Here is a 26,988-nt window from a genome sequence, read left to right as displayed (position 1 = left end):
TATATATTATAATTTAAAAAAATAAAAATATATATATATGTCGGAGATGAAAGTACACCGGGCCTGGAATTCTTAGGAATATCCGTAACACTTTAATCTTATAAGCAACCCGACTATAATTGTCCGAGATCTGCGATAATGAGCTTGGGCTCGAGGCGACAACTAGTTGCCTAACGTAGCCGCAGTCACGGGATGAATGTTCCACCTAACGGAGACGTGGAATTGCATAGCCAGCCGTCAATGAATTGGCCGTACCGATATTTGGCAATAAACGACCTAACAGTCCCGTAGTTAACGATATACGGATGGTCGCCAGAGGGTGACGCATCGTACACAATTGGCAGGTAGCCTTTGTTCTAACAGCCCGTATACCTGTCGCCCGTTATGAGATTGTCTCCGAATAATCCGATGACCTGGTGCCGTGAGGGCACCATATACAGCTGTGCTCGGCATCGAGGGGGGATTCTCTTGCTTGGAGTCTTACCAGCCAGAGACCTAGTGTGTGAGTAGTACATCGAGGGACAGGTATCACGAGGAGTAAGTGAAGTGCGAGTGAGATCTTGAAGCGAAGTAGATCAGTTATCCCGTGGACCGTGGATTCGCTATACCGACTCCACGATCATTGTCGTTATCGTTCGATTGTTGAGTCCAGTAGTTGATCTTGTATTTGTGACAATAAACGACATCATCGATTGTACAACGACGATGAATGACCCAGGCGCAGATTCTTTACACGCCCCAAACCAAAGTTCCAACAACTCAAACCCGACATATATATATATGAAAAAGCTGTATAGAATACGAACTTCTATAAAATCTTCAAAAATCATCGAAATCAATAACATCGCTGATCTTTAAATAATTACCTAAAGAACTGAAATTTAGGAAGATTGAAGTATTCCAAAATAAATATGGCAAGGTCGAGGTATTTCGGGGTATCCGCTGCCAGCAATTCGGTTGTGACGCGCTGGCGCAAGCACAGCAGTTACGGTAGCGAGCACGCGACAATCCAATGGCAGAGCAAAAAGCGCCCGAGCTTTATATTTATTTTTATCGTGGGTCCGACCTTTGTCGGTCTGATACAGGTCTCGTTCATTCTAAATTACTTACCTGAAATATACTAATATGGGAGGGTAAGAAAGAAAAGAGGGAGATATTTCGATCTAAGAGAATCGAATACAACTTTATTCGTAAGATTTATAAATATATAGATACCATAGATATTGTAAATATTGTAGATATTATACACATTAAGAGGTTATAAATATTGTAGATATTATAGATATTATAGATATAGATTTCTTGGTAGATTTCTATAGATATCTTGGGCTAAGACTCGCGATGAATGCTGTCCATTCTACGTTATCGCTTTTCACCCAAACACTCACGCTCACGATTTCGTTCCATGCACTTGTCACGTATCGGATAATCGAAGTTTCGCAATAGGTTACAATATGCACTGATGACCTCGGCTTGTGAACACTCACTTCCACACTATCCGAAATTTACTGCCACCGGATGATGCTCCATTCTATCTTACAGACTGTGGCCTATTGCCTTAGTAGGATGTCGATCGCACGCGCGAGACTTGTACGAAACGCGAGCAATTCATAGTAGGAGGCTTGCGATTTTGAACTCGCTTCATCGACTTATCAGTGAACTTTCAACAACAATCAACTTATAAACTGATTAACTTCGACTGAAAGACTCTCGTCGTAGAACTCGTCGACAGTTAGTCCGTGACTCCTCTACTCTAAGACTGACCGAACACTTTTTAAAGACTCTCTCAACTCGAACCTCAATCGATAACGACGTTGCAGTACCTTTAGAATCGCCGAATTTACACATTCCTGGACAAGCTCATGAAAAACGCATGGGCGACGGTGCGCTCAATGCATTTCGCCTACCTACCACGCCGTACGAGGCGCACGTGCAAAAATGAGCTTATTCTGATCTGCGTGAACAGGCATTACCACGCTGCACTGTTGCGATGTTTGCGAAATCTTGCAAAGATGTGGTCATAATTAATATATCATCCCGTGCGAACTCGGATGTTATCGGAAAAATACAGAAACGCGATGTATTAGGTTGTCCGGAAAGTGTTTTTCTTTCGCAAATGTGTTTCTTACGACAATGCACCTTCGTACAAACGTGAAACCAAGTCTGTGAAATGTCGCGATGTTTGTCTCGACAGAACAAAATGGATGGTACGTAATTTGAGAAAATAATATAAAACAAAAAACGTTGTGCGTCTATTATTTGCTCATAATACCGAAAAATACTTTTTGAACAACCTAATAATAAGAAGTTGGAAGGATTAGTTTACTAAATAGCGTGTAGAAAATTTTGTCAGATAACTAGAGTTGGTCGGGATCGTGAGATAAAAAGTAAAAGTAGCTTCTCGAAAGTAACTTCCTCGCGTGGGTCTGTAATGAAAATTTAAACGACACATTTGGAAGATTCATGTCAGTTTTATACGTATATGTACAGTGTGTCGGGTTTAACTCGTACCGCTCAAATATCTTAAAAAACACGAATGATACGAAAAAATGTTTCTGACAAATATGGCATGACATAGGGGAAACGTACTGTGCTCTTGCGTGTTTGGTTTTGCGGCGACCTTGGAACTTTCTGTGACGGTGACATTATAACTTTTTAATAGAGACCTCCATGTTTTATCGTGTCTTTCGCATCATCCGCTAGCGGTATGTGAACTTTTAAATTCGATGTGTCGCTGGTATTAGCGTATTATCCGATGTACGCCATACGGACACATACAGCTGCTTTTCATAATTTTATTGCTGATATCGCGTTGCCAAAACACAAAGTTACGTTTTTCTAGTATGTCAAGAACGATCAGAGAGTTGGCAGCAGTTTTGGGTAATTTCTTGAATCGCTCTGTGAGATTTGAAGATTTATATGACGATACATAAGTTTCTTCTATTTTAAAAATGTCTGACTGTCTGCTACAAGAAGTCTCTATTTAAAAATTGTAATGTCAGCTTCACAGAAAGTTTCATGGTTGCCGAAAGCTCAAACATACGAGAGCATTTGTTTCCTCCGTGTTATGCAATTTTTGTCTGAGATATTTTTTCCTACCCATTTCCTATTCATGTTTTCGAGATATTTTAAGCGATTTGACATAAATTGGACACATTGTACATGTATGTATAACTGCCTTCACAATGTGTTGTTTAAATTTTCACTACATTTAAACATTTTAACACGTCGTTCACAGCAAGTTTCAAAGTTTCAACGACGCCAAATGTACAAGTGTATATAGTACATCCTCCTCGATATCGTGTAACTTTTGTAAGAAACATTTCTTTGTGTCATTGACGATTTTCGAAATATTTCAACGAAATATTCAAGATGAACCAGACACACTGCATATGCTGAAAACTGTATCTATATCGACTGATGCGGAAACAAGGGACAAGCGTCGAAAGATGTAAGAATCTTGAGATTTTAGGTCGAAAGTTCTTAATCGTTTTTTCATTTTTAATCGTTTGTGTGGCTCATAGCAACTTTAACCGATTTCGATGAAATTTTTAGCACGCAGGTATATAACTGGTATAAATCTTTAAAAGATGTTGTTCAATTTTTCACCACTGACTCAGGTAAACAGTTGTAAACAGCGAGCTTTGCTATTTTCTTCACGATTATGACCAATTGCTATTTTTTGGAATTTGTTTTGAAGGCTGTGCGAATACCTTTGTCCCTCACTGTATGTATATGTTTAAAATTAAGTAGCTGTTATCGAATATTCGAATACAACAGTGAATATCATAAAATATTCCAATGAATAATTTCAATTAGCTGATGTCAATAAAAAATTATTGTGTAAGACAAAGAGCTGTATTTAACACTTTACAGTTATATAATTCTTATGTAAAGAGAAAACAATATCAGTTAATGATGTTCCTTATTATATAACTATAAATGACAGAAGAATTGATATTTTTATTTATAGCAAATACACAGATTGAATTTTGAAATATTTGAATATTTCAAGTTATTGGTTCGTTGAAGTAATCGTACTAACTCCATATTTATCAATTATTTATTATTCTCCAGCTCGTATATGTGTCAAGTTACGATCGCCTCGAATGATTTATAATATGAATAGTTTAACATTCTAAGCTCCCAACTTGCATTTTCAGATGAAGATATTCTCCTTTGAAGACAAAGATAGCCTATGCAGATTTAATCATAACTGCAACATACATATGTATGTATGTACGTGTGTGTACGGTTTATGTAGCGTGGATCTAACGGCATAATTGTTCACACAGCGATGCTATGTTATTACATGAGAGTAATGTTTCGTATAGACATCAAATATGACATAATTAAAGATTATTAAAGTCGCAAAGCGGCACAAGTAAACTATGGTAATCATAAATTAATAATTGTAAAGATTAAAACGAGATGTGTAGACATTGCTGAAGGTTATCTGCAACATTTATCAAAATTGCTCGCTCGATAAATATCATACAGGTAATATTCCTACGAAATAAAAGTAGATAAACCTTTTGCTTTAATGACTAAGGAAACGTAAAAGGCAATATCCATATTTGATTATACTCAACCTGATGAATATTATAATATATAATAAATTATTTTCTAAATGTCGTTTAGATTATCTTTCTACAAACTGAAATCCAAAACAATTAGAAACCAGGCCAGGAACTGAAAGACACATAATAACAATCGAGTTCGTGAAAAGTCGTATTCCGGATGCTTAACGCTTATATACTTAATACTTATGTACTTGAGAAGATTATTCATGCTATGTATTAATTTTCTACTAAATATATGTTAGCAATAAATCTCTTGTAATTTCCATATACATTTGTATATTGATTTCCAATTTTATAGTCATGCTAGTCGTGTCTCATTACAATGCTAATGAAATTTCAAAATATTTTCTACAAGTATAACACGTATAATGTAAAAGTTTTGGTAAGTGTGCAAATACTATTGTAAGTTAGTGTACACAGTCAAGAGGAAATATTTTGTGGACAGCCCACAAAATACTAATTACAACGCGAACATTAATTACTACAATCCTCGATTGGACACATGGGGTTTAACAAACCGCAGGCAATTTCAAAGTTCATAGTATTGTTATTTCAATCGTGCGAATTTTGTACTTTCGTATAGCTGAGTTTCGTTGTGCATTCTAGCGGTGTAGTTATGAGACAGTTGAAAATTTGCTTCGGAATTACAAGCTCCACGACAATAGACACGCGAAGAAGCAACGAAACTTGCATTGCTCTTGCTTATTGTTACCAAGAAAATACTTTTTCATGTTCTGGTTTGTGTTTACAATATAAAAATAAAAATAGTATATTACGTTTCATTTTTAATTTAAAAAACATAACATTTTTACATAGAAGTCATTACAAACGCCCGGTATAGTAATAATAATAAAATAGATTATGTGTATTTCATATGGGATCTCATAAACATCGCGTGATTCCAAGGCTCCTGACCAGTCAAAGGTTAATACTCAACAAATATATTTATCTCGATGAAATGTTATCGATATGTGAATCTTATCTCATTATATTTATAATATAATCCTTATATATATTATATATATATAATTATTATAATATTATTTTTATTTTATAATAATATAATATTATTTATTATTATAACTATTATAATAAATAAATATAAATATATATATATATATAATACCGCATAAGAGGTGTACTTAATATAGCAGTGACAATTTTGCTTTGTAATCGTCACGGCATAACGCGTGACCGTGACACGGTTGACATATTGCGTTTTTAGGCTGTTTCGCGGATAAAAAAAAAACACGCTTTCCCTCGTGAAAACTTTGCTATTCGTTTGAATCGTGGAAACAAAATTACCACTGTTAAACGCAGGAACTTTTAAATAGCTCCATTTAAAGAATGGCATACAGATAAAATCTCTGATAGGAGGGGGAAAAAATGGGAATTTTTGTGAGCACCGGCTTTCGAGTAGATAACGCTGAACAGCTTTGATGAAACAACGCGTAACACTCCGTTTCAGGGGTAGCTTAATTGTATTCCTTTAAAAGGGTTTTCATAGGGAAATTGTATTAAATGGTTCCAAATGGAACTGTTTTAATGGTAAGAAAGGTATCGTTGATGTATTCGCTTAAACTTCGTGTTAGACCATTTTTGATTGAAACCTTGAAAATACAGTTTGTATTATAGAGATAAAAGATTCATTTCGTTTCTTGTTTGGTTGTAAAGGTTTTTATATTTGTCATGGTGAAATTTATTGAAATTATTGACGTGTGATATCTTTTTATGTGGATAGAATCTTCATTTAAGGTATATCGAGGAATTAGAAAATGAGAGGACGAGATATTTAACATAGTAGTTAAGTTCTTATAATTTGAATAATGATATATTTTTGTATTTTGTCTGGTTTTTGAATTTTCCAGTTCCTTATTCTATTGAGAATTCTGATATGCGATATTTCTTGAAGAAGTAGGAATAGAGAATTCCAAAATGAAACAAGTTATTTAATATGTACATTTAGTATTAGGTTGTCTGTAAAGTTCCTTTCGTTTTATAAGGAAATAATACACGCACAATTTTTTTTGTTTTATATTAGTTTATTGAATTATGCAAGAACATAATAATAGAAATAGAACGAAATGGATCACACCTAATTCAATAAAATAATATAAAATAGAAATTGTTGTTCACCTATTATCACCTTATGAAACGAAAGAAACATTTCGGACAAACTAATAGTTAATCTACTTTTTGAATAGAGGTAGTTTCGTTTCCTGTTTGATTTTAAAGTTTCTACATTTCTTATCGTTAAATTTATCGAGGGTGTGTCGATTCATAATATAATTGAAATATAATTTCTTATTGATTGTGCTTGTAACGTGTTACGAATAATAGTTTAATACATTCAATTAATTTGCTATTTATACTGATAAAATTATTAACCAGCTTATATGCTGCTACTATAGTACTATAATATTGTTGTAGTATTCATGTTTATTTGTACAAGGAAATTATTAATAGGTTTAGTAATTTATCAATTCTCCAATTATACTTGATGTATCTGCTATATATTTTTTACTGTTATCTTCATAAATTTATAATATTATTCGAGAGCCATACTTTATAATACAGTATTAATAATTATATACAGTATAATAATTATAAGGAAGAAGAGAGAAGGGTATTATTTTTTCATTTTATTATCAAACAATCAACATTAAAGAAGAATGTTCAATGAAATTCGCAATTTATAAAAATTTAGTACATATTTAAACATTAAAAGGAAATATTCAAAGATTTTTAAACAAATATGTCTAAAAAAAAAAAAATTAAAAACAATTAAAGGGCAGATATTTAATATAAATATGTCAAATTCATAATTCATATTTAAATGCCCAAGTTTCATGAAACAATTTCCTAACAAATATTTTAAAAATATCCCCTTATGTACATTATATTTTTACATGCAATCAATTTATTAGAAAATTTACATAAAATAGGATGTATCTCTCTTTAAAGATAGAGTTATTAAGTGGCTGAAATGGTTCCACGTTTGGAATAAATTTAAAACTCATTGTCATTTGAATAATTATAACGGCCATTGTGCTAACGGTAGTTAATATTATTCAAATACGGAATTATGCAAAAATTACGATGGCCATTATTTGAACAAAAATTCATTTCGCCTGGGATGTTTATGACCCGGTACGCGCGTTGTAACGCGTAAAAATAGAGAGCCATAACCGAAGAAAAATGATGCCATTTTTCACGTGGCCACTGTGTGCCGCAATCCAGTCGAACGATCGATCATCGTGCAATGAAAAAATGCACAGAAGCTGGTACAAGCGTGTGTACACGCAGATGATGATCCCGACTGTGCATACATGACACACAGGAGTGTGTCGTATAATCTGGCGAAAGGCATGAAAAAGCCTGTGAAATCCGTGGAAATGAAATTTTTCAAACGTCAACGGACCAAAATAGCGCTCGAAAAATCCATTTGAAATTGCCCGTGAAATAAACGCATTTTCCTACTCAAACCTCGATAGTGTCAAATCCTGCATATGCCTCTTGTACACCAATTCTATTAATTATTGTATTAACGCGTCTCCATGTTTGGATATTCATTTTTATGTCATTGTATCATCTATTGGATTTTATTGGAGATGAAAAGTGAATTGTGTAGGATTGCGATTTCTTTATTTGTTGAAATTAGGCTGTAACATATGAAATTACGGATAAATCAGGAAGGTATGTCTTTGGTAGATATAGGAGCATGGACCTTTTGAAAAGTTTATTAATTTTATAAAGTATAGAAGTGTATAACGAAAAATTATAAAAGAGATTCTACAATTTGAAAGGAATTTTTAAAGAAAGAAGTATGTATATAATACGTACTTCTTGTATAATAAAAATTGAGAAAAAAAGTAAGGATTTGTTCGGTAATCATTGACCTGTAAGGAATTAATTCTAAAATATATAAAATTGAATTATGATTTATACTTTTTGTTTATGTTAATAAGTAGATAATAAGTACAAGGGTTTTGGAAGATTTTTAATCTTCCCTTTAAAACGATACAATACATACATACAAAATTTTAATGACTTTTCTATGATTGTAAGCCGGTAAGTTGGATAATTTTGCATTCGATATAAATCTAAATAAAATTTCTGATTCGTATATTCATATTTTCTCTGTGACTTCTTTATGTCTATACCATTATTTTATTGAATTACATACAAAGTGTCACTTTTAACAGTAAATTTACTGTTACGTCAGAATAATATAATAGAGGCTGTGGAATTAGGAGAAAATCCCGAAGAATGTGATGTAACAAATGTTATTAAAATTATAAGACTACTAAGGCACAATAGTGAATAAAAATTGAATCATATTATTAACATATTTTTCTTCTTTCGAAGGATTAGAATATACTACGTGTTACACTAAAAATGCACTCTTTCGTTTTGTTGAACATTTGGATCTAAAACCACCTGTTCATAATGAAGCGAGGGTTAGTAAACAATATCATCGTTCCTATTATATTCTTATTTTGATTATATTGTTATGTACATACTGTCATATGAAATTTTATTTTTTTAATTCTTTTTATAATATAGTGTACAAAAATATACTTTATACTTAGAAGTACTATAGATACGACTTAAAAATTTTAAATTCGAGTAATAATTACAGATTAAATTAAATTGAATTTGCCACAATTTGTTTAGAAGCCACATTGATCAATTCTATAATTGAAAGAGACGAAAAAGTGATGATTAAGAACACTATCTGTTAAATTTACTTTTAAATTTGTTATTACTTATGCCATCCTGTAGTAATAATTTAACTGATGGAAGTAAGTAATTGTTTTCGAGAATTGAACATCAATCCTCTACTCGCGTACATGAAACTGAGAAATTGATAAAAAGTAGATGGAGTTGAACAGTTTCGCTTCAAAGAGGCTCGTATGTATGAAATCTATATATCAAGGTTTTGGGTATACGAAGTCACTTGAATTATACTTTTTAGTTAAGGTATACAGTCTTATCTGAAGTAGCATGATAAAATATATGTGTAGTTGGAAACTTTGATGTATAACGTAACTTTTCACATAAATAAAATACGCTTGGGACACTTGATACATCATCTCGAAGCACAGAACAAGATAGTGGGAAACAGTGAAAAAAGGGAAGTGGGGAATCGATATTGACGATCTAGGAGTGGTGACACGCGATATTGAAGAATGTAAGTATCGTATGAACTAATAGTACTAATTATGGAGCTGCGGAAGCCGATAGCGATGACTCTGAGGGCTAGAGTTGACGATTTTGTATCCAAGCAAATTAATATCGATCACACTGAAACTGGAGATTTTGTTAATTGTTAGATGTTGGTGATTCTAAAAGCTAACTTTTATGAAAATTATTGTTAATAATTCTTTTTAATATAACTGTGTAGTTGATATAGTACTAATTTTTTGAGATTAGTATATTCTTATGAAATTAGCTGAAATTTACTGTATGATCAACAAGGTGGATTTCAATATGATATTATATTGAACATAATTGAGATATAATTCTTTTAAAAATAACTAATAATAATTTAACGAGGTTTTGTGAAATCACGCAACTTTTGTTCGAAACATTTTTTACGAGTTATTACGAGTTATTTTATTTTATTATAGAAGTTTTATAAGAAAAATATATAGCTCAATGACATAAAATGTAAAGATACTACCATTTAATATAATGATAACTATATAGTGAAAATAAAATATTAAGTTTCATCTATTGCACAGAAACCTTTATGGATATACGAGAACAGTATCCAAGCCATATTTAGTTTTATATCGTAATTTTACATATATGTATAGTAAGCAAAAGATTTTTATAATTCATTGCCACATCAACTGCCTTTTCTTTTTTTTTTTTTTTTTTTTTTTTAATAATCAGAAGTTCTCGGTAATTTCTTTTGACATTACTGATTTTTAGTAGTATCATTATAAATATTATAAATGTTAGAGATAATTATTGTATTTGTCTATAAATTATAGATTATACTGTATCTATTAATTGGTTACAAACCATACATAGAAATTTTTAAAGTTTTATTTTGGTGGAAATGGAATTCGATATGATTATTATTAGCGATTAAGGTAATTACGAAAGACAATTATTATTTCACAATAATAATCGTACTACTGACTTTATAAGTGGCCTAGATCACAAATATGTATGTCTCTATACGGAGATGAACTATTTTTTAAAAATATAGAAGATTTAAATATTCTATAAAATTAATTATAAAAAATATTCAAGATTTATTTTTCACTATTACTCTTTGGCGGATGATTAAATCACATACATTCAACGTAATGGATGATGATTTAATAAACCTGCAGACTTACATACATAAGGCAATATCTGGAACTCTGAAGCTAAAAAAGGTCACAGTCAATAACTGTTCCAACACTTTGTATCATGGAATAGGTCTCCGACGTCCAAATATCGCTTAGAACATATTTCCCCGATAATGTAAATCAATATTTATGATTTCGTTTTTGGGTCAAATGTTCGACGAGTATCGAAATTATGCGAATAGAGTAATTATAGTGTGATCAATTATACCTATACACATTGTGACAGGCAATTCCCAGATGCTATGATTTATTGGAAGATATTATTAGGTTGTTTCTGCAATGTGTAAAAGCTTTATTAATTCATCTTTTCATAATTGCATTTCAATTTATTTAAGAATGTAATATTTTTCAAATAAAATTACAAGAATTTCCATTAGGAAATGAACAATTCATTTTTTGAAAATATATTTGTATAAATGACAAATATTATTCATTTAAGTAAATAGATCGTACTCATTTTTAAATAAGTAATTGAGGTTTTAATTGTATCCCAACATATTATCTAGTTCATAATATCGTTTATTAAATAAATATATAAACTGGAAGTATAAACTTTAAAATCCAATTCATCGTTGTTGGTATAATTATTTCTTTGATGTTATATTAATATATATATATATATATATTTTTTTGTTGATCTATATAATCTGTCCTTTACGTGAAGTATTCACAACACTGTTTCACTTAACCCACTGTCAAAATTTGACTTTCCCTTCAGAGAAAGAGAGAAGCGACATATTTCTTTCTAACGTAACTATTTTTAGCTTAATTGAACTTTATTTAGACGAATCGGTCGTCAAAAATTACCGAGTAACAATATTCGATAACTATCATGTGGCACAGTATCCTTTAAACTTGGAGATGTTGCAGCAATAAATGCTCAATAATAACAAAAACTCAATATTTGTGTAGGCAGTGCTATTATAATAATCGATGAAAAGCAACTGACGCGTCAATAGCAATAAAAAGTTTAACGAATCAAAGAAAAAGAAACTGTCATAAAATACCATCATAACATATTATTAACATGAAAACTATACAGTATCAACTTATAGCGTATATATGAATTTATTGTATATAGCTAATTACATAATTAAAAATGATATAGTGAAAATAAATAGATATGCAAATAAAAATAAACATGTTTTCATTTCAATAAAAATCAATATTCACTTTATTGGAAATACTTGCATGGCAAAATCTTAAATCCGTCAATAATAACGTACGTATTACATAACGAAACAATCTCAGAATTATGTCAAATAATAATTTATCGAAAAATAGAGATTGGAAACGTCTCTAATTCCCTTCTACGAAATAACATCCTCGGCCAAGATACATACACAGTAGCGATTAAACGTCCTGTTGGCTTTCACAGGCTGAAGATTATATTGGATTGAAGGGCAGCTTCGACGATCATATCGGATTATTGATGCGTGGGGAAGACGGAGGACAGAAGACCGCGATACAACCGGACCCGAGAGGTTTACCGAGCTTACCGCCCAACTTGGAAGCTCGTCTACCACAACTCGATCAGAGTTTGAGGATCACGCACGCCGAATGGTTGCCAGTCACGAAGACTAAGTGTGTTCACGATTTGATAAGGCTTTTTGAATATTTATTGCAGATAATTATTCACGTTTAAAGCCAATCGATCATTTTATTGTTAGTCTATAAAAATCTGCCGCTTACACATATATTGCTTTCTATTAAATATTATTAAGGCTAAATCATTTTTCAAACCAAGTTCGTGCACGTTTAATTAATTTCTGTTAATCTCCAATTTAGGAATTTAATATTATTTTATGCGACCAGCTAGGATATTTAAATTTATTAAAATTAACTTCGGTTATTTTTTACTTTCAGAAATCCATTCTTTTTAAGCTGTTGGGAAGATCAACTTTTATTCATTATTGATAACAGAAAAAAATGTTTCTTTCATATTTTTGTAAAGAACATACGATGCACTAAAATTACGGCTAATTTTTTCGAACGTAATTAGTTAATTAACTTCTTACAGCACAATGTTAATTGTACGCTTGCCGGTTTGCAAATAATCGATAATACAAATAAACGAAATCAATTTCCTTTTTTATTAATTGACTAATACTTTTTCAATGAAAATAATGATGATATGAAAATGATGATGGTAAAAAATAATTAACTTTATTAAAGAAACAAGTTAAAAGCAAACAGGTTTATTTGCTTATGTTACGTATATTGCAATCAAATAATTGCGTAATTAATTATTAATAATCTTCTCCTTCAATAACAACATTTTCTGTTTCGGAAATTTTAGGCATTCGTGATGAATCGGTGAAATATAACATAGTATATCCATTATGTCTTCATATTTTTCTTTCGTTTTTGGCCTCTCATTTGCATATAATGAAGGTTACCGTGAATAACAATATAACTTTAACGTTCCTCTTCTCGATGGAAAGTCTAATACAAGAAATTCCGCTTCAGGATCCATTGATGTTTCGCAAAATATTTTATATGTGGCATTACCATACCCCATACTTGATCCTTTATTTAATAACGTAATGTAAAAACATGTAATTATTATTTTTCCACTTTTTCACATTCTCTTTCACGTTTCTCTTAATTTAAAAAAAATTGGAAATTTTTTTATCAGAAATAATTGTCCAGGTGGCTAAGATAAAATCTGAAAAAATCTTTGTCTTCCAATGTGTTTCAGTGTATATTATAATCAGATGGCAGTTAAAGATTAAAAGTAAAAAGTAAAATATCTAAATTAAAAAAATTAAAAAGGTATGGTTTTATTTAAAAATCTACTAAAAGGAAGAAAATAATTTTCTGAATAAGGTTCATTCATTAGTGATTGAATGTAATAATAATATACAGAATGAGTTCATTTGTTGAACTCATATTATTAAAAGTAAGATTGTGACAGGCTCTTATTGGTTTAGTTTCAATGTTTTCAAAATTTTTACGCTTTCAGATACTCTCTATTTGATTAAGTATATTTCGGATTCATGATCATCAGATGATTGCCTTACTTCCCTTCGTTTAAAATTTCTTCATTTAAGAAATTCATCCAAGAGAACAAAAAAGGTATTGGTGCCTCTTACTTCATCTTTCGATCTGCTCGTTCCAACATCTCTCAGAAACTCATCTCTTTCCTTGCCTCATTTCGATTTGGCCCATCTCTCTCCTGTATTCTTTCAACGGGGAGTTTTCGCAGCTACTTTTAATTTCTTCTTCATATTCTACAACTCTGTCTTCCATTTTTATAGATATTTTTCTGATTTGCTTTTCCTCTCTTATTAGATACCCTGGAGCGCACCTGTTTAATCTTAGTATCTATTTGATATATCTTTCCTGCACTACTTCCACCTCTTCTCTTTTCTTATAGCCTCAGATGCCCGCTCCGTATATCACAATACTTTTGATCATCTCATTAAACATTAACATTCTCATACAGAAATTATCGGCAAATTTTCTTTCTCCGATTCTCCGGATCCGCGCCATTGCTGCTGTCGTTTTTCTACACACGTCTTTTACTACTTTTTCGCTTTCTTTATACTTCTAAATCCATTTCTGCGTGTTTTCTGAACATTATGATCGTCGACTTATTCGAGTTCAATTCCGGTTCCTTTCCATCAAAAAATATCTCTAGATACTTCAATATATTTTCCACTTCCTTCTGAGTTATCGTCATGACTGCTGGATGGTCTGCATACGCTAGGATGAATATTTTCTTTCTTCCTACAATAGTTTCTTCTTCTTGTGTTCTTTTCAAGTAGTCGTCTATCTCCGATATAAATATTGCAAACAATAGCGAGCTTAAGCAGTAGTATTGTCTTAGGCCATTTCTGATCCAGAACGCTCGTGTCCTTGAATTTTCCCACCTGTACTCTATTTTTTGCATCTTTATAGATTTCTTCGATTCTTTTCACTAACGTTAGATCCATTCTTTTACCTCTCATGTTCTGCCACAGCTTTTTCCTGTTTACCGTATCTAATGCAGCCTTCAAGTTTGCAAAACATATACAGTATATAAACATATACACAACATAAACATATTCTTTTTATATTAATTCTTTTTGCTAATGCGGTTTTCGGTATGAATATGTTATCTATGCAGCTTCTATCTTCTCGGAATCCTGCTTGTGGATCCGGCAATAATTTCAATATTTCTACTTCGATTTATTTTCTTAAACTATTTTCTAATATCGAGTACAGTAAATTTGACATCCGCTGTCCATTAATGTTATTTCTCCATAATTTTTAACGTTTTTCTCACAACGACAAGAGTCTCTTCGAACCTTCAAACGATACTTTTCCTTTCCATCCTTTATTGATAATTTCCTTAAATCTTTCTTTGATTTTCTCTGCTGCGAACACGCAGGCCATGCTTTTCAATGCATCTTCTCCTGTTGCTTTCTTCTTTTTGGGTTTACTAATAACCACTCTCGATTTCTTCCTACTTCTCTTCAGTTCCGCTCTCTTCTTCTTTATCCATTCGTATTTTCTTTAGTCATACGTATCTTCTGCCCCAAACATTTCCATGAAACGATGTTTCCATTCTGATAATTCTATACTTTTCCTGGAGTTTCGCCTCTCTTTTTCTTTCGTATATATACATACGTCTGTATTTCTTCCTGATCCTTAATTTCCATTACCTTCATTGTTTTGTCCTGTTCTTGTTTTCCTGCCCCTTCTGCCTTTTCTTTACGTAGCTTGCCGCGTCTTTGTTTCTCTTCTCTGTATTTGACTTCGTTTATCTTATCCTGTTTCCACATTACCGCTTTATTTATCTTTCTTCTACTAAGCCTGCATTCTTCATCCCACCTGAATGCTGTTTCCTGGGTTTTATCGCGCTTCTGAATCTTCTGTTTGTTGATTGCCTTTTTCATCTTCCCTGTGAGTCCGGGCATTGCTTCCTGCACTACGTCATTTTCAAATTTTACTTTTTGTGCTTTTTCGTAAATCTGTATCCCTTCTTCGTTCCAATTGTCCACCTCTATCTCTGTCTCCTCTTCTACCATGTCCTTAGTTCTGTAATATCGGCTGCGATTTCCATTTCTGACGGCCGATGATCTGACCCAATTCTTGTTCCTACTTCTATCCTTTCTACTTTATTTCGCGTGGCTATATTTATTATTCCCTAGTCTATTATCGAGTAGCTGCGTTCTCTGTTGAATGTCCATTCACTCGTTGTATCACCTGCTTTGTTTCCATTTATTATACCCCATTCGTTTCTTTTTCTACCATTCGCAGTAAATGTTCTCCTTGTTTATTATCCGTCTCATCCTTGGACCGTCTCGGCTTTGTATTTTCTTGTCCATTCCAAAAGAGTTCTCCTTTTTTTACTATTCTTGCATCGAAGTCGCTTCCAATTATTGAGTTATCAATTTCTGTCTTCCGTTAACTCTTCTAAATCTTCTAATGGTCTTCTTTCGCCAGATCTGTTATGTGCGAATTCCATCATCGTTGGATGGATCGTTCTATCTTGTTTCCGCTTTTCCGATCTGTGGCTTTATTCCTGTGAACGTTCCACCTATTGCTGACGCTTTTATTTTCGTTTTATCTGCTTTTGTACGCCGTGTCACTTTTTTTTCCTTTTTTTTCTTTTTTTTTTTTTTTTTTGTTTTCTTTTTTTCGTGGAGGAAACCTTCACCTCCGCGCCCTTCGGGTAGAGGGCGCCGGGTAGTGCCGGATTCGTACCGGCTAAAACCTCCACGGTGGCCGTACTTGGCGCATGGCGGAAGGAGTCCTAGAACCACTCATAAGCATGACATCACGAGCTCCCTCCGCGCCGAATTCACCTCGAGTTATGCGAATCTAACTAAAGGCGCGATATGCGGTCACCCCATCCCCGACGGGCCGCCGTGCAAGACCGCCTGGTTCCCCGACCAGGTGATTTGGCGGCACCGAGGTGCCGAACCTGCCGGCGCCTAAGACCCACCGGACAGCGAAGCGGTCCGAGCTCGCCAGGAAGCGTGCCCACGCTCCCCATCCCGCCGTGTCACCTAAACTTCTGTTAACCTATGTTCCACTTCTTCCCAATTTTTTTCTTTGAATCCTGTTTCAGAAAGGTTTACCATATCGGATTTATTTACATAATTCGAGAAATCCTCGATCCTTTTCGCAAATCCAGTCACCTGGCGGGATAATATTTACAGGTTTACTCTCTCGTGTTTTTCTTATTCTTTTGATTTATCCTGTTACGTTTTTATACTTTTTTTACCTTTCTTTATCTTTTTCTATCCGTGGTTTAATTTTTATCTCCCTAGTCGGCCTAAACGAAAGCTTTTCTTCTCCAATTCCATTCGTTCCATTTCTTCTTATTGTCGACATTTTGCTATTTTTACTGCTTTGCTTTGTATGTTTCTCTCTATCTTTGTTTTATCATTTCCTATATGTACGTATTTTCTTATCTCCCAGTTTCTTCTCATTTTCCATTATTTTGACCCTGTCTTGCCACTCTTTTGTTTTTGCTTCAATGAATCACTTTACCATCTCTTATCTTTCTTGCTCGTACAACCTCCGCGCTAACTTCCAGTTTGCTTCTTAAAAACTCTTCTATTTCTTCTTCGAGATTCTTTCTTTCCATCCTCATATCTATTTCTTTCATAACTTCTTTTTTTTCTCCCTTATTTCCATCGTCACTTCTATAATTCTCAGCTGATTTTCCAAATTACTCAGCTTCACTCCTGTTTCCGCGATATCCCCTACTGCTGTTTCTTGCAACTCTACTAGTCGTTTCTCCATTTCTATTGCCTTCATTTCGCTAGCTTCGTTGTTAATTCCGAGCTTTCGAGAATGTTTAAGATCAATTCCGCACAGCGTACCCCGCTGTTAACCCTTTTGGGCCAACGCACCGATGCAGTTGATCCTTCCATTACTATCGCGACTCGACTATTGCCCCGAGAAACTTCCAATGTTCGCGAAAATTCTCTACGTGTAGAGCCGTATTTGTACAGAAGAGCGGTAAGCGGTAAGCGGCAGAGCTATAAAACAAATGACGGCTGAGCGAGAGAAAATTGATCAAACCTATAGATTTATTTTCGGTCGCTCTGTCGCTGTGCCGCTTAACGCTCTTTTGTATAATCACGGCCTAAATAGTCGAGACGAGATTGTTTTTAGGTCACGTTTTTATACGTGGCTGAATTTCCCGTAAGAAAATCCTATTCATCCTATATATTATTATATAATTAAATTCAGTTCTGGCATGAAAAGTCTTGAAATTATATTTAAAGAAGTTGTTAAGTAAAGGAAACAAGAGGAAATTAGGACAGAAGAAGTAGTTACTCTTGCACATTTTCTTTACTTTTCTTTATTGCTTTCGCTGTTACACGTTCCACAATAATAATTCTTATGATAAACTTATTTCTCCCACAACATTTTACGATTCCGTGCGATAGATTATAGATTATTATGCATAATTATATTAATTTACTGTTACATACAGTGGCTCACGAGAGTACTCAAACACTTGTGGACATTTTTTATGATAATATTATACGTATTGTACGAAACATTTTCGGTAGCATTGTAACGAGAGCCAACTATCGTGATTATTATCGATAAATTTTGAAACAAATCTGAAAATATGTGTAAATATTATAACGGATTTAGTGCAAATTTCGTGGAAATTTTAAAAGTATTTAAATAGTCAATTATTTATTATATGAATAAGCCTTAATATTTAGTGGAACTATATTTAACACTTATATACGTAAGATGACTGACTATTCATGCTATTACAATTTTTTATTGAATATATTTTTATAGTAAATATTTTATAATAACTTCTATATATATATACATTTTCAGGTTGGTTTCAAATTTGACCGATATAATCATGGCAGTCGTGTAAATTCTTTTTACAGTGCTAATAAGATTTCGAAATGTTTTATACGACACATACAATATACATATTATAAAAATTTGTTGTTATACTATAGTGCTCAAATACTTTCGCGAGCCAGTGTAATTGTATATAGCACGAGTTGATCAGATTCTAAAAGGATGATATTTCTTTTTTCAATTCTCAGATTCAAATTCTTTGTATACTCAGCGTACTTCGATAACAGGGTTGGTGGCACGGGCGCACCAACAGGTAAAAATCAAGGAATGGTTCGCATAATAAGCGCAACAAAGACAAGAGGACCAGAGCGCGTTTGGTGTAGACTTTGGTATCGACCAAAGAACGGAGGCAATGTAACAACTTCCGTAACGGTAGCTGCTAAAGTGAAGGTGCGTTAAGCAAATGAAGAAAATGGAAAATAAACCGTAACGTCTATAACGTTGCCTTTGGAACAAGATCAATTATTAAAAAACAAATAGAATAAAATATACATAGCATGACTCGCAAATCAGTCAGCACGATATTTTTATGCCAGCTCAGATAATTCGACGAAATAATGTTTCCAGTGGAAATTTATTGGTATCGAGAGAAGAATTTACTGATGTAAAAGAAAAACAATTTTTATATTGTTTAAAGAGCGCCGTGTATTAAGTTAAACAGCAAGCTCGTTCGTTTTCTTTTGAAAGAATGCGTCAAATGTAATACTTGTATATAAAATTTATTTGATCAAAAAGTAACTTATTTTTTACATCTCTAAATCCGTCCGAATACGATCAGAAAAGTATATCGTGCTATATAAAAAATACGAAGTCACTGCCGTTTTGTGCTTAAAAAATGACACTTTTGAAATCTCTTTTTACATCCGTAAATCCTCTGTTTGATATCGGTGAGCTGTTGTTCAAAATATTTTTTGTTAAATCTATCAGAATCAGCTGAAGTATCATAAAAATCAAAAATAAAAAGAATTGAAAAAAGCTAGAGAAATTAACTTCCATAAAAGTAAAATACCGTAGCACGCAAGTAGAAGCTGACGCTTTACGTTACTTTGCATAATATTCATCCTTTTTTTTCTTAGTGTCTCGAACTAATTTTTACTCATCCCATATATTGGATAAATTAGAGGCAACACACTTCGACTTGCTCGTTGCTTGTAATTTCCGTTTTCCCGGGAGAAAGCTCGTTGACGCAAGCACGCAGCATGCTCTTCGATAAAGCTAAAGTGGTTATCGTGATCGTTTTGATAGGTGATCAGAGAAAATTGGAACTTGAAGTACAGTGCCTGCTTTGTGATTTGCCCGCTACCGAAAGATTCGCCTACGTCTGATAGAGTACCGGAAACTGTGAGCGTTGTAGCCAGGCTCAAAGCAGCACCGACGAATCGTATCCTCGTACAGAATCGGCCCGAGACTAGGACGAAGGACAAGGAACTGTTGGCCGTTTGCGTGAAACCACTACATTACGATTACGACAGAGTAAGTTCGAAAGGTACATGTTGAGAATTCACTTGACCCGTTGATTGTCACGCAAATTTTATATACTTCAGGCTAGCAGACGCCATAAAGCGAAATACGCTACATCAGAAAATTAAACTCTTGCAAATTATAGTATTATATTTGACAATTTCTTCTAACAATGTTATCGAAATCATTCTCATTGTTGAAAATTTGTTAGCCCATGGAATTTATTTTGATCATTCTGAAAGATTTAGTAACGTAAACCACATATAACCAGCGTTACGATCAACGTGTTCCAACTGTGACGATTTCCGTGCTGAGTTATGTTTGAGACTTGCAATAATTTGCAACCTTACCAAGGGAACCCTTAGTTTTCTCATCGAAAACCTTCAAACCGAGCCCAAGGAATAAAACGACTGCAGCTTAACATAATTCGGCTTAAGTGATTTGTGCGTAAGAAAGGCTTACGATTGGGGTAGAATTACAGTGAGTAGTGGGATGCGTGTTCTGACGACGATCTAAAAATAAAGTATGAATTTACATGAATATCCGCAATCTATTCGTAAGAATCTATTTATTTCTTTATTTGTTCTTTTATCTGTTTATTTGTATTCGAATGATAGTTTAATTAGAATAAGCATCTACTGCAACTACAGTTATGGATGGTACATAGTATAAATAAAAAGTGACAGGTACCAAAGGAAAGCTAAAGGATCAAAGTCGCAATAAAGCCTACTCGTTCAATACGTTTATTGTTCTCAATCCTCAAATCTTTGTTTAAAAGTCAATGAAGAGAAATTAATTCTAGTCGATTTCAGTTGTTGGAACTGTGAATATGATATAATTTATTTCTAATAGAAATGGTAAATAATATAAGATCCACAAATACAGAAATGATTATATCCAAGGTACTAGAAATCCCAGTGACAAATCAAATCATCTTCCACGGTTAACGAGTTAACCTATTGGACCAGTCTATGCAGTCTGCCTTATGCAAATGACAAGATCGTTTCATCAAACGAGACTCTATCGTAGTCTAACTGTTTAACTTTTCCTTGAAGAGCTGCCTTCTTTATTTCGTTGTAAATGGTAGTTACTCTCGATTAGAAGTTGATGGTGCCGAGTTACGACAAAAGCGTGCCTAGCCGATAGAGTATGGACGAATGAATTAAGCCTATCGTTCACTTAACTAACAACTTATGTATTGGGCTAGCAGTAATTGTCGCACACCTAAAGTATTAATACTACTTTTGGACAATTTAGCTTAATTAATAATATAATAATGAATGATATAATAGTAAATAATGGTAATCTAGATTTTCCAAAAATCGATTGATCGATCGGAATTTTATGTCCTGCGATCCAATATACATCGAATGATGTACGAAAGTTTTTGATCAGATAGATTCTTCGTTTTATAATCTAAAAACGATATTTTAACCTTCTATCTGTATACTGGATCGTTTTCGACCAGTAATTTCAAGTAGTTTTTTATTTTACTTATATCTTTGTTTAAATTTTGTTTTGCTTAAAGAAATTAAAGTAACACGCAATAAAAACTTGAATGATATTCTGGAAACTTGAAAGAGGTATCATAGGTAGCGGTCAAATATTTTCGTGAGCCAGTGCATACATACATGTATAACAGTGCACCAACGTATAATATGTTAAAACTTGTTTAAATATCACTGTTAGAATATAAATTGAAAAATCTATCTGGCCGAAAATCTTTTCACAGTATTGTACGCATGGAAAATAAAAAAGAAATCAAAAATTTGCTCAAACTACGAGAGTAGCTAAAGTGATAAAATTGGTGAAATTATTGTTATATTATATTATATTTTATTCTTATCACTAAATTTTAAATATCCCAATACTTATGAATGCAGGTATATTAAATATTGAAAGAACGTCTACGCATGTGAATTCCTAATTGATGACGATAAAAATAATATAAGAAGGTGATATTAAATACATAAGAGTGTATAATTAAGAATCGATATCTATTATCTTTTCATTATCACATGGATAGTACAATTCGGCTGCCAACTATAGAATAATTACTTCGTTGCCATAATGCGAGCACACAATCGGTGTATGTAGAAAATCGTTACCTGATAGGTAACATATTCATGTCGAGAATGCTGCCACTGTCGAGGCAATAGAAAGCAAGATAGTATGCTGTTAAATTTGTTCAGATTAGTCAAATTACCTTATTCAAACGATTTAAATTTAACCGACTTTAAATCAGTTTACCGATGTAAATTGATTTGAAATATCCTTTTAGGTTTCTACGTTGATTCTTATTAATCAAATCTTTCGACTTCGAGTCACCTGTATTCAAGTATGTAAATATCATTTGCCAATGTTAGTTACCTGTTATTTTGCTCAACTAAGAGTAACTTTACAACGTTTGAGTAAAATTGAACACACCTTAACTATCCTTCAACATGAAAAGAACAATAGTTGCTAAATAATATAATATTTTCTCTAGTTACATGCTTGTTGATATGGCTCCTCAAATCGAGTCCACTCTAATGATATACTTATACCATTTTAGGTATTCGTTTTTCAGTAGATACTCAAACAAAGTCAGGTTATTTGAGTGCAAAGGATTTCACATTAACACATTTACGTGTTCATTAACATGGTGACTTAGAGCAAAATGTTCACTATAGATCATTTAGTCCTTATGCTTTTGTATAATATATTTAACAATACAGTATAAGTTTAATACAAATCCGTATCTGAGATTATCTTATTTTACCAAACGTGTCGATTACATGCTCGTTTATTAGGTTGTGTAGGTTAAAGTTAAATCTAAATTAATCTTCGCTGTATATATTACGCTGGTAGCAAATGTGTTAAGGAACTTGACTTATACGAACACAATTTTGAAGTCAAACAACTTCATTAATCTTAATCAGAATTTATAAATGTACGAGTAGGTTTCTGGACAGTTATTTATTATAAAGTAAATTTTGCATGAAATTTCAAACGCTTTTAGAGTTTGCAACGCTTAATAGAAACGGTGAACTCATTTATATATAAACTACATATAGCAATGTGTAAATTGTAAATATACAGGGTCTAACTGAATGAGATGTATAAGCATTCATGTGGACAATAACTGAATTTTACGATGATTAAATAAACGAGAAGAAAAGAAAGAAATAAGTAGAAAAAACCTGCTACTTTTAGTCGAAACAGTAAAACTGTTAACGAGTGCAAATTTTCTAGGTGTTACAGCTAATAGAGTTCATTGAGTTATACAGACTGCTTGGCGCTAGCCATGTGACTCTATACAACGACACGGTTGGCTCGGAGGCTGGATGTGCTCTTAAGTACTACGAAGCTAAAGGTCTCGTGAGCGTGTTACCTTGGCATCATTTGGACATGATTTCGCAGCGAGAAATTCGCACGGAGGGACTGTTCGCTGCCCTGAACGATTGCCTTTATCGATCTATGTACAAATACGAATACGTAGCGTTGGTGGACCTCGACGAGTTCATTATACCGAGGCACAACGACACGATCATTGATCTCATTAGGTGAGAATTTGTTAATTTGTTATAATTAAATTTGTGGTTATTTAATATCTTTATACGTAATGTGTGAATGTGCCAGATGTTCAAAACTAAAATACCAAAATTTTGAACAATGTTTAATTAACATACAATCGGAATGAAATGTAATTTTATACAACTAACTGCGTTCTTCTGGTCATTTTCGACTCAACTATATGTTTCTAAAGAGTATCTCAAACTCAAATAAGACAGGAAAAAGTTCTGATTAGTATGCGTGATCTTTTGTTACAGCATCATATTACATATTTTCTTAATCCATTACAGATACTTTTTAGAGTAAAATTGAAACACATATAAAAATTTTCAAATAAACTAAACTAAACTTAAATGAAGAAATCTAGGAGGGAATATTTAATTACAAAAAAATAATTATTAATATAAAAACAGATTGGTGCAAAGATTCGTTTTTCACTTTCATAAAAAATATTTTGTGTGTGTTTCTGCCATTCAAACACAATATTCACATCTGTAAATGATGAATCGTACAAAATATGTAGGAATATTTGGATTGAAAAAGGAAACGCTTTATTTCAAGGGATTTAAAGTATTAGAATTATTACAAGACAAAGTTCTTCGAACTCTCAGATCATATTGATTTTAATGAAATATGCAGATAAATTAATAACCGACAGCATTATATAACGGCCTTTATATTACAACCAAATATATCTATAATATTTTTAATATTTTATTTTACAGTAGTTTTACGATATTTTCTGATACAAAGTCTTATACATGACTCTTATTAGTATCCGTGTACCCCGATTTAAAGACGAGAGATTATTGCTTTATATATTTGTCATAATAATCTTATTGACTTAATTGCATTTTTAAATAATGTGGAGATACTTCAAACATATCAAATTCAAATTTATATGTATAAATTTTATATATCCTAGATACGTACATTATAATATTGTATATGTACATATTCTTTTGCAATATTAAATGGCGTCATTATTTAATCTTCGACGACGCAAAGAACAATGTACATTAAATAAGTAAAATTTATGTTTCTACTAACTGCAATAAGTATTTTAATATATTAAAAAATGATACTTCAGCAACATTGTTATAAATAGGCATATAAAGCAATAATTTCTCGAATATCGTGGTATTCGAATATCGATAAGAATCATTATATTTTTCAATTAATATAAGTAAAAATAAAAATTTTATATTTTAGATGGATGAGCAGTCGTACAAATACAAAATCCACCGGAGCGTATTCCTTTCAAAACGCATTCTTTTACCTGCAGTGGGTGGACGATCCTTTCGTGATGGTCAGTCGAACACCCATAGAGGCAGGTTTGATTACTCTGAAGAAAACCAGACGTAGAACAAAACTGCATCCGCACAAGCAGCGCTCGAAGTATATTTGCAAGCCGCAAGACATTGTGGAAGCTGGTAATCATTTTGTCTGGGAATTTATTCCGGGGCATGGAACTCTGAACGTTCCATCGGACGCCGCAATTTTGCATCATTATCGGGTCTGCGAATTCGGCGGTGATGATTGTATAAAGACTCAATCGGTAGTCGATAGAACGGCCTACAAGTACAAGGATAGACTGGCCGAAAACGTTGGCAAAATCTGGACAGACCTAAGCACCGATTGTTCGTTACCAAAGTTAGAACCAGTGCCGGCGATGACGCCGCGGATAAAAGCAAGCCCCGTGTTAAAATCGGTCAGGTAGCGAAAGACTATTATCGACACTCTTTGGGATATTAGTAATTTTACTGGTACCCCCAAGGTAGCAAGAACCTATTTCTATAACTACGGTGGCCCGTAGTTTTCCTCCAGCGAAATCCAGTTTCGACTGAGAGAAGAGAATTGCAGAGAAATTCGGGATTTATGGGGTACCATAACACGTTTTTTCTACCTTTTGCGGTCCACGCCTGATAAATCTCGTTTTGGAAACACGGAGAACGGTGCCTGTTTAACGATGAGCCAAATGATGAAATGAAGTGTGGTAGCCGGTAACACTGTGAAAGGCGCGATGCTCATTGGGAAGCTGACGAATAATATTTTTCTACGTGAGGAAGACTCATGATCGATCGGGAAAGTATTTACATAACGAATGACTTTCCCGAGCGATCCTGTATCTCTTACGCTATGGTGCTTCTTTCACGATTTTATACGGTATTATATTTATGTACGAGTTTCCTTTTCGTTCGAACGAAGCCGAGCTACATGAGAAACCGACTACCTACTATAGTAATAGGACTGTAGAAGTTACCAAGCAAGGCCTATGTTTACGGTCTACATTATCGGCTATAATGTAAGATATCTGATATTACATTGTTGTCTTGTTGATACGTTTCTCTTTCCTTTTTTTGACACCTATAAATCCGCACAACGTATAAAGAAAAACGTACGCATATCCATAGGATCAATACTTATAGTCGTAGTTTATGTATGTATAATATGTATCTAGAACATCTAATATTTAATCTGATAGTAAACGCGTAGAATGCGAAATGTTTTTAAAATGCCGTTTAAACATAGTCGATTTATATCCGATCGGTTATTGACACTACGAAGAACGTTTCAATTCTAGGAAAAATTTGTTTGTCCTTTATCATGGATTAATATTAGTTGTGTTTTATTAGTTGCGTTTTACAATTTTATTTGTTGTCGAACTGCCTCGCAAATAGTTTTTATCAGCCCCTTAAAGTGATTTTAGAGAACGTTGTTACATAATAGGAGCTACATTTCAAGAAAAATGTGATTATTAATTGTGCTCAGAATGGATGTAACAAAGGAGGAAGTATTACGGTCAGCTAGAGATAAGAGACTACAGATTTGAGCGTTATGACAATGAATATTGCAAACTGTTTCTATTTCTTTCATAATGTCACATTTTTTACGCGCACATACATTTATGTATATATGTGTATACACTAAAGTGTACATACATTTACGTACACAACATGTAGGATAGGTGAATACGTACAGGTGATCGGTGCTAAGCCACAATCAACATGCCGTTTGGTCATGTTGAGAAAGTTAATAAATATTATACGACGACAATATGTATTTTGATTCCCTTAAAAATATATTTCGTAAATATAAGTCTGGAGTACATGTACAATTATATGAATAATTGAATTTCAAATTATTTAACACGCGTATGTCATATATATATCTTAAGTATT

At 33.0% G+C, this 26,988-nt stretch overlaps 1 protein-coding gene across 2 annotated transcripts in view; it reads left to right on the top strand.

The window, feature by feature from the left end:
* Positions 1–26,863, top strand: part of LOC139998082 (uncharacterized) — a 130,858-nt gene extending 103,995 nt beyond the window's left edge. For both annotated transcript variants that reach the window (XM_072022337.1, XM_072022338.1), the window contains 5 exons: positions 12,330–12,535; positions 18,979–19,180; positions 20,036–20,263; positions 23,486–23,796; positions 25,019–26,863. In XM_072022337.1, the coding sequence (XP_071878438.1) occupies positions 12,330–12,535; positions 18,979–19,180; positions 20,036–20,263; positions 23,486–23,796; positions 25,019–25,526 (1,455 nt within the window). In that variant the 3' untranslated portion in view covers positions 25,527–26,863. The remainder of the gene's footprint in view (positions 1–12,329; positions 12,536–18,978; positions 19,181–20,035; positions 20,264–23,485; positions 23,797–25,018) is intronic.
* The last annotated feature ends 125 nt before the right edge of the window (positions 26,864–26,988 follow it).

Source organism: Bombus fervidus, chromosome 2 (genome assembly GCF_041682495.2).
Source record: "Bombus fervidus isolate BK054 chromosome 2, iyBomFerv1, whole genome shotgun sequence".
NCBI classification, from domain to species: domain Eukaryota; kingdom Metazoa; phylum Arthropoda; class Insecta; order Hymenoptera; family Apidae; genus Bombus; species Bombus fervidus.
Note: the sequence above shows the minus strand (reverse complement) of the source record. Positions and strands in the feature narration are given on the sequence as shown.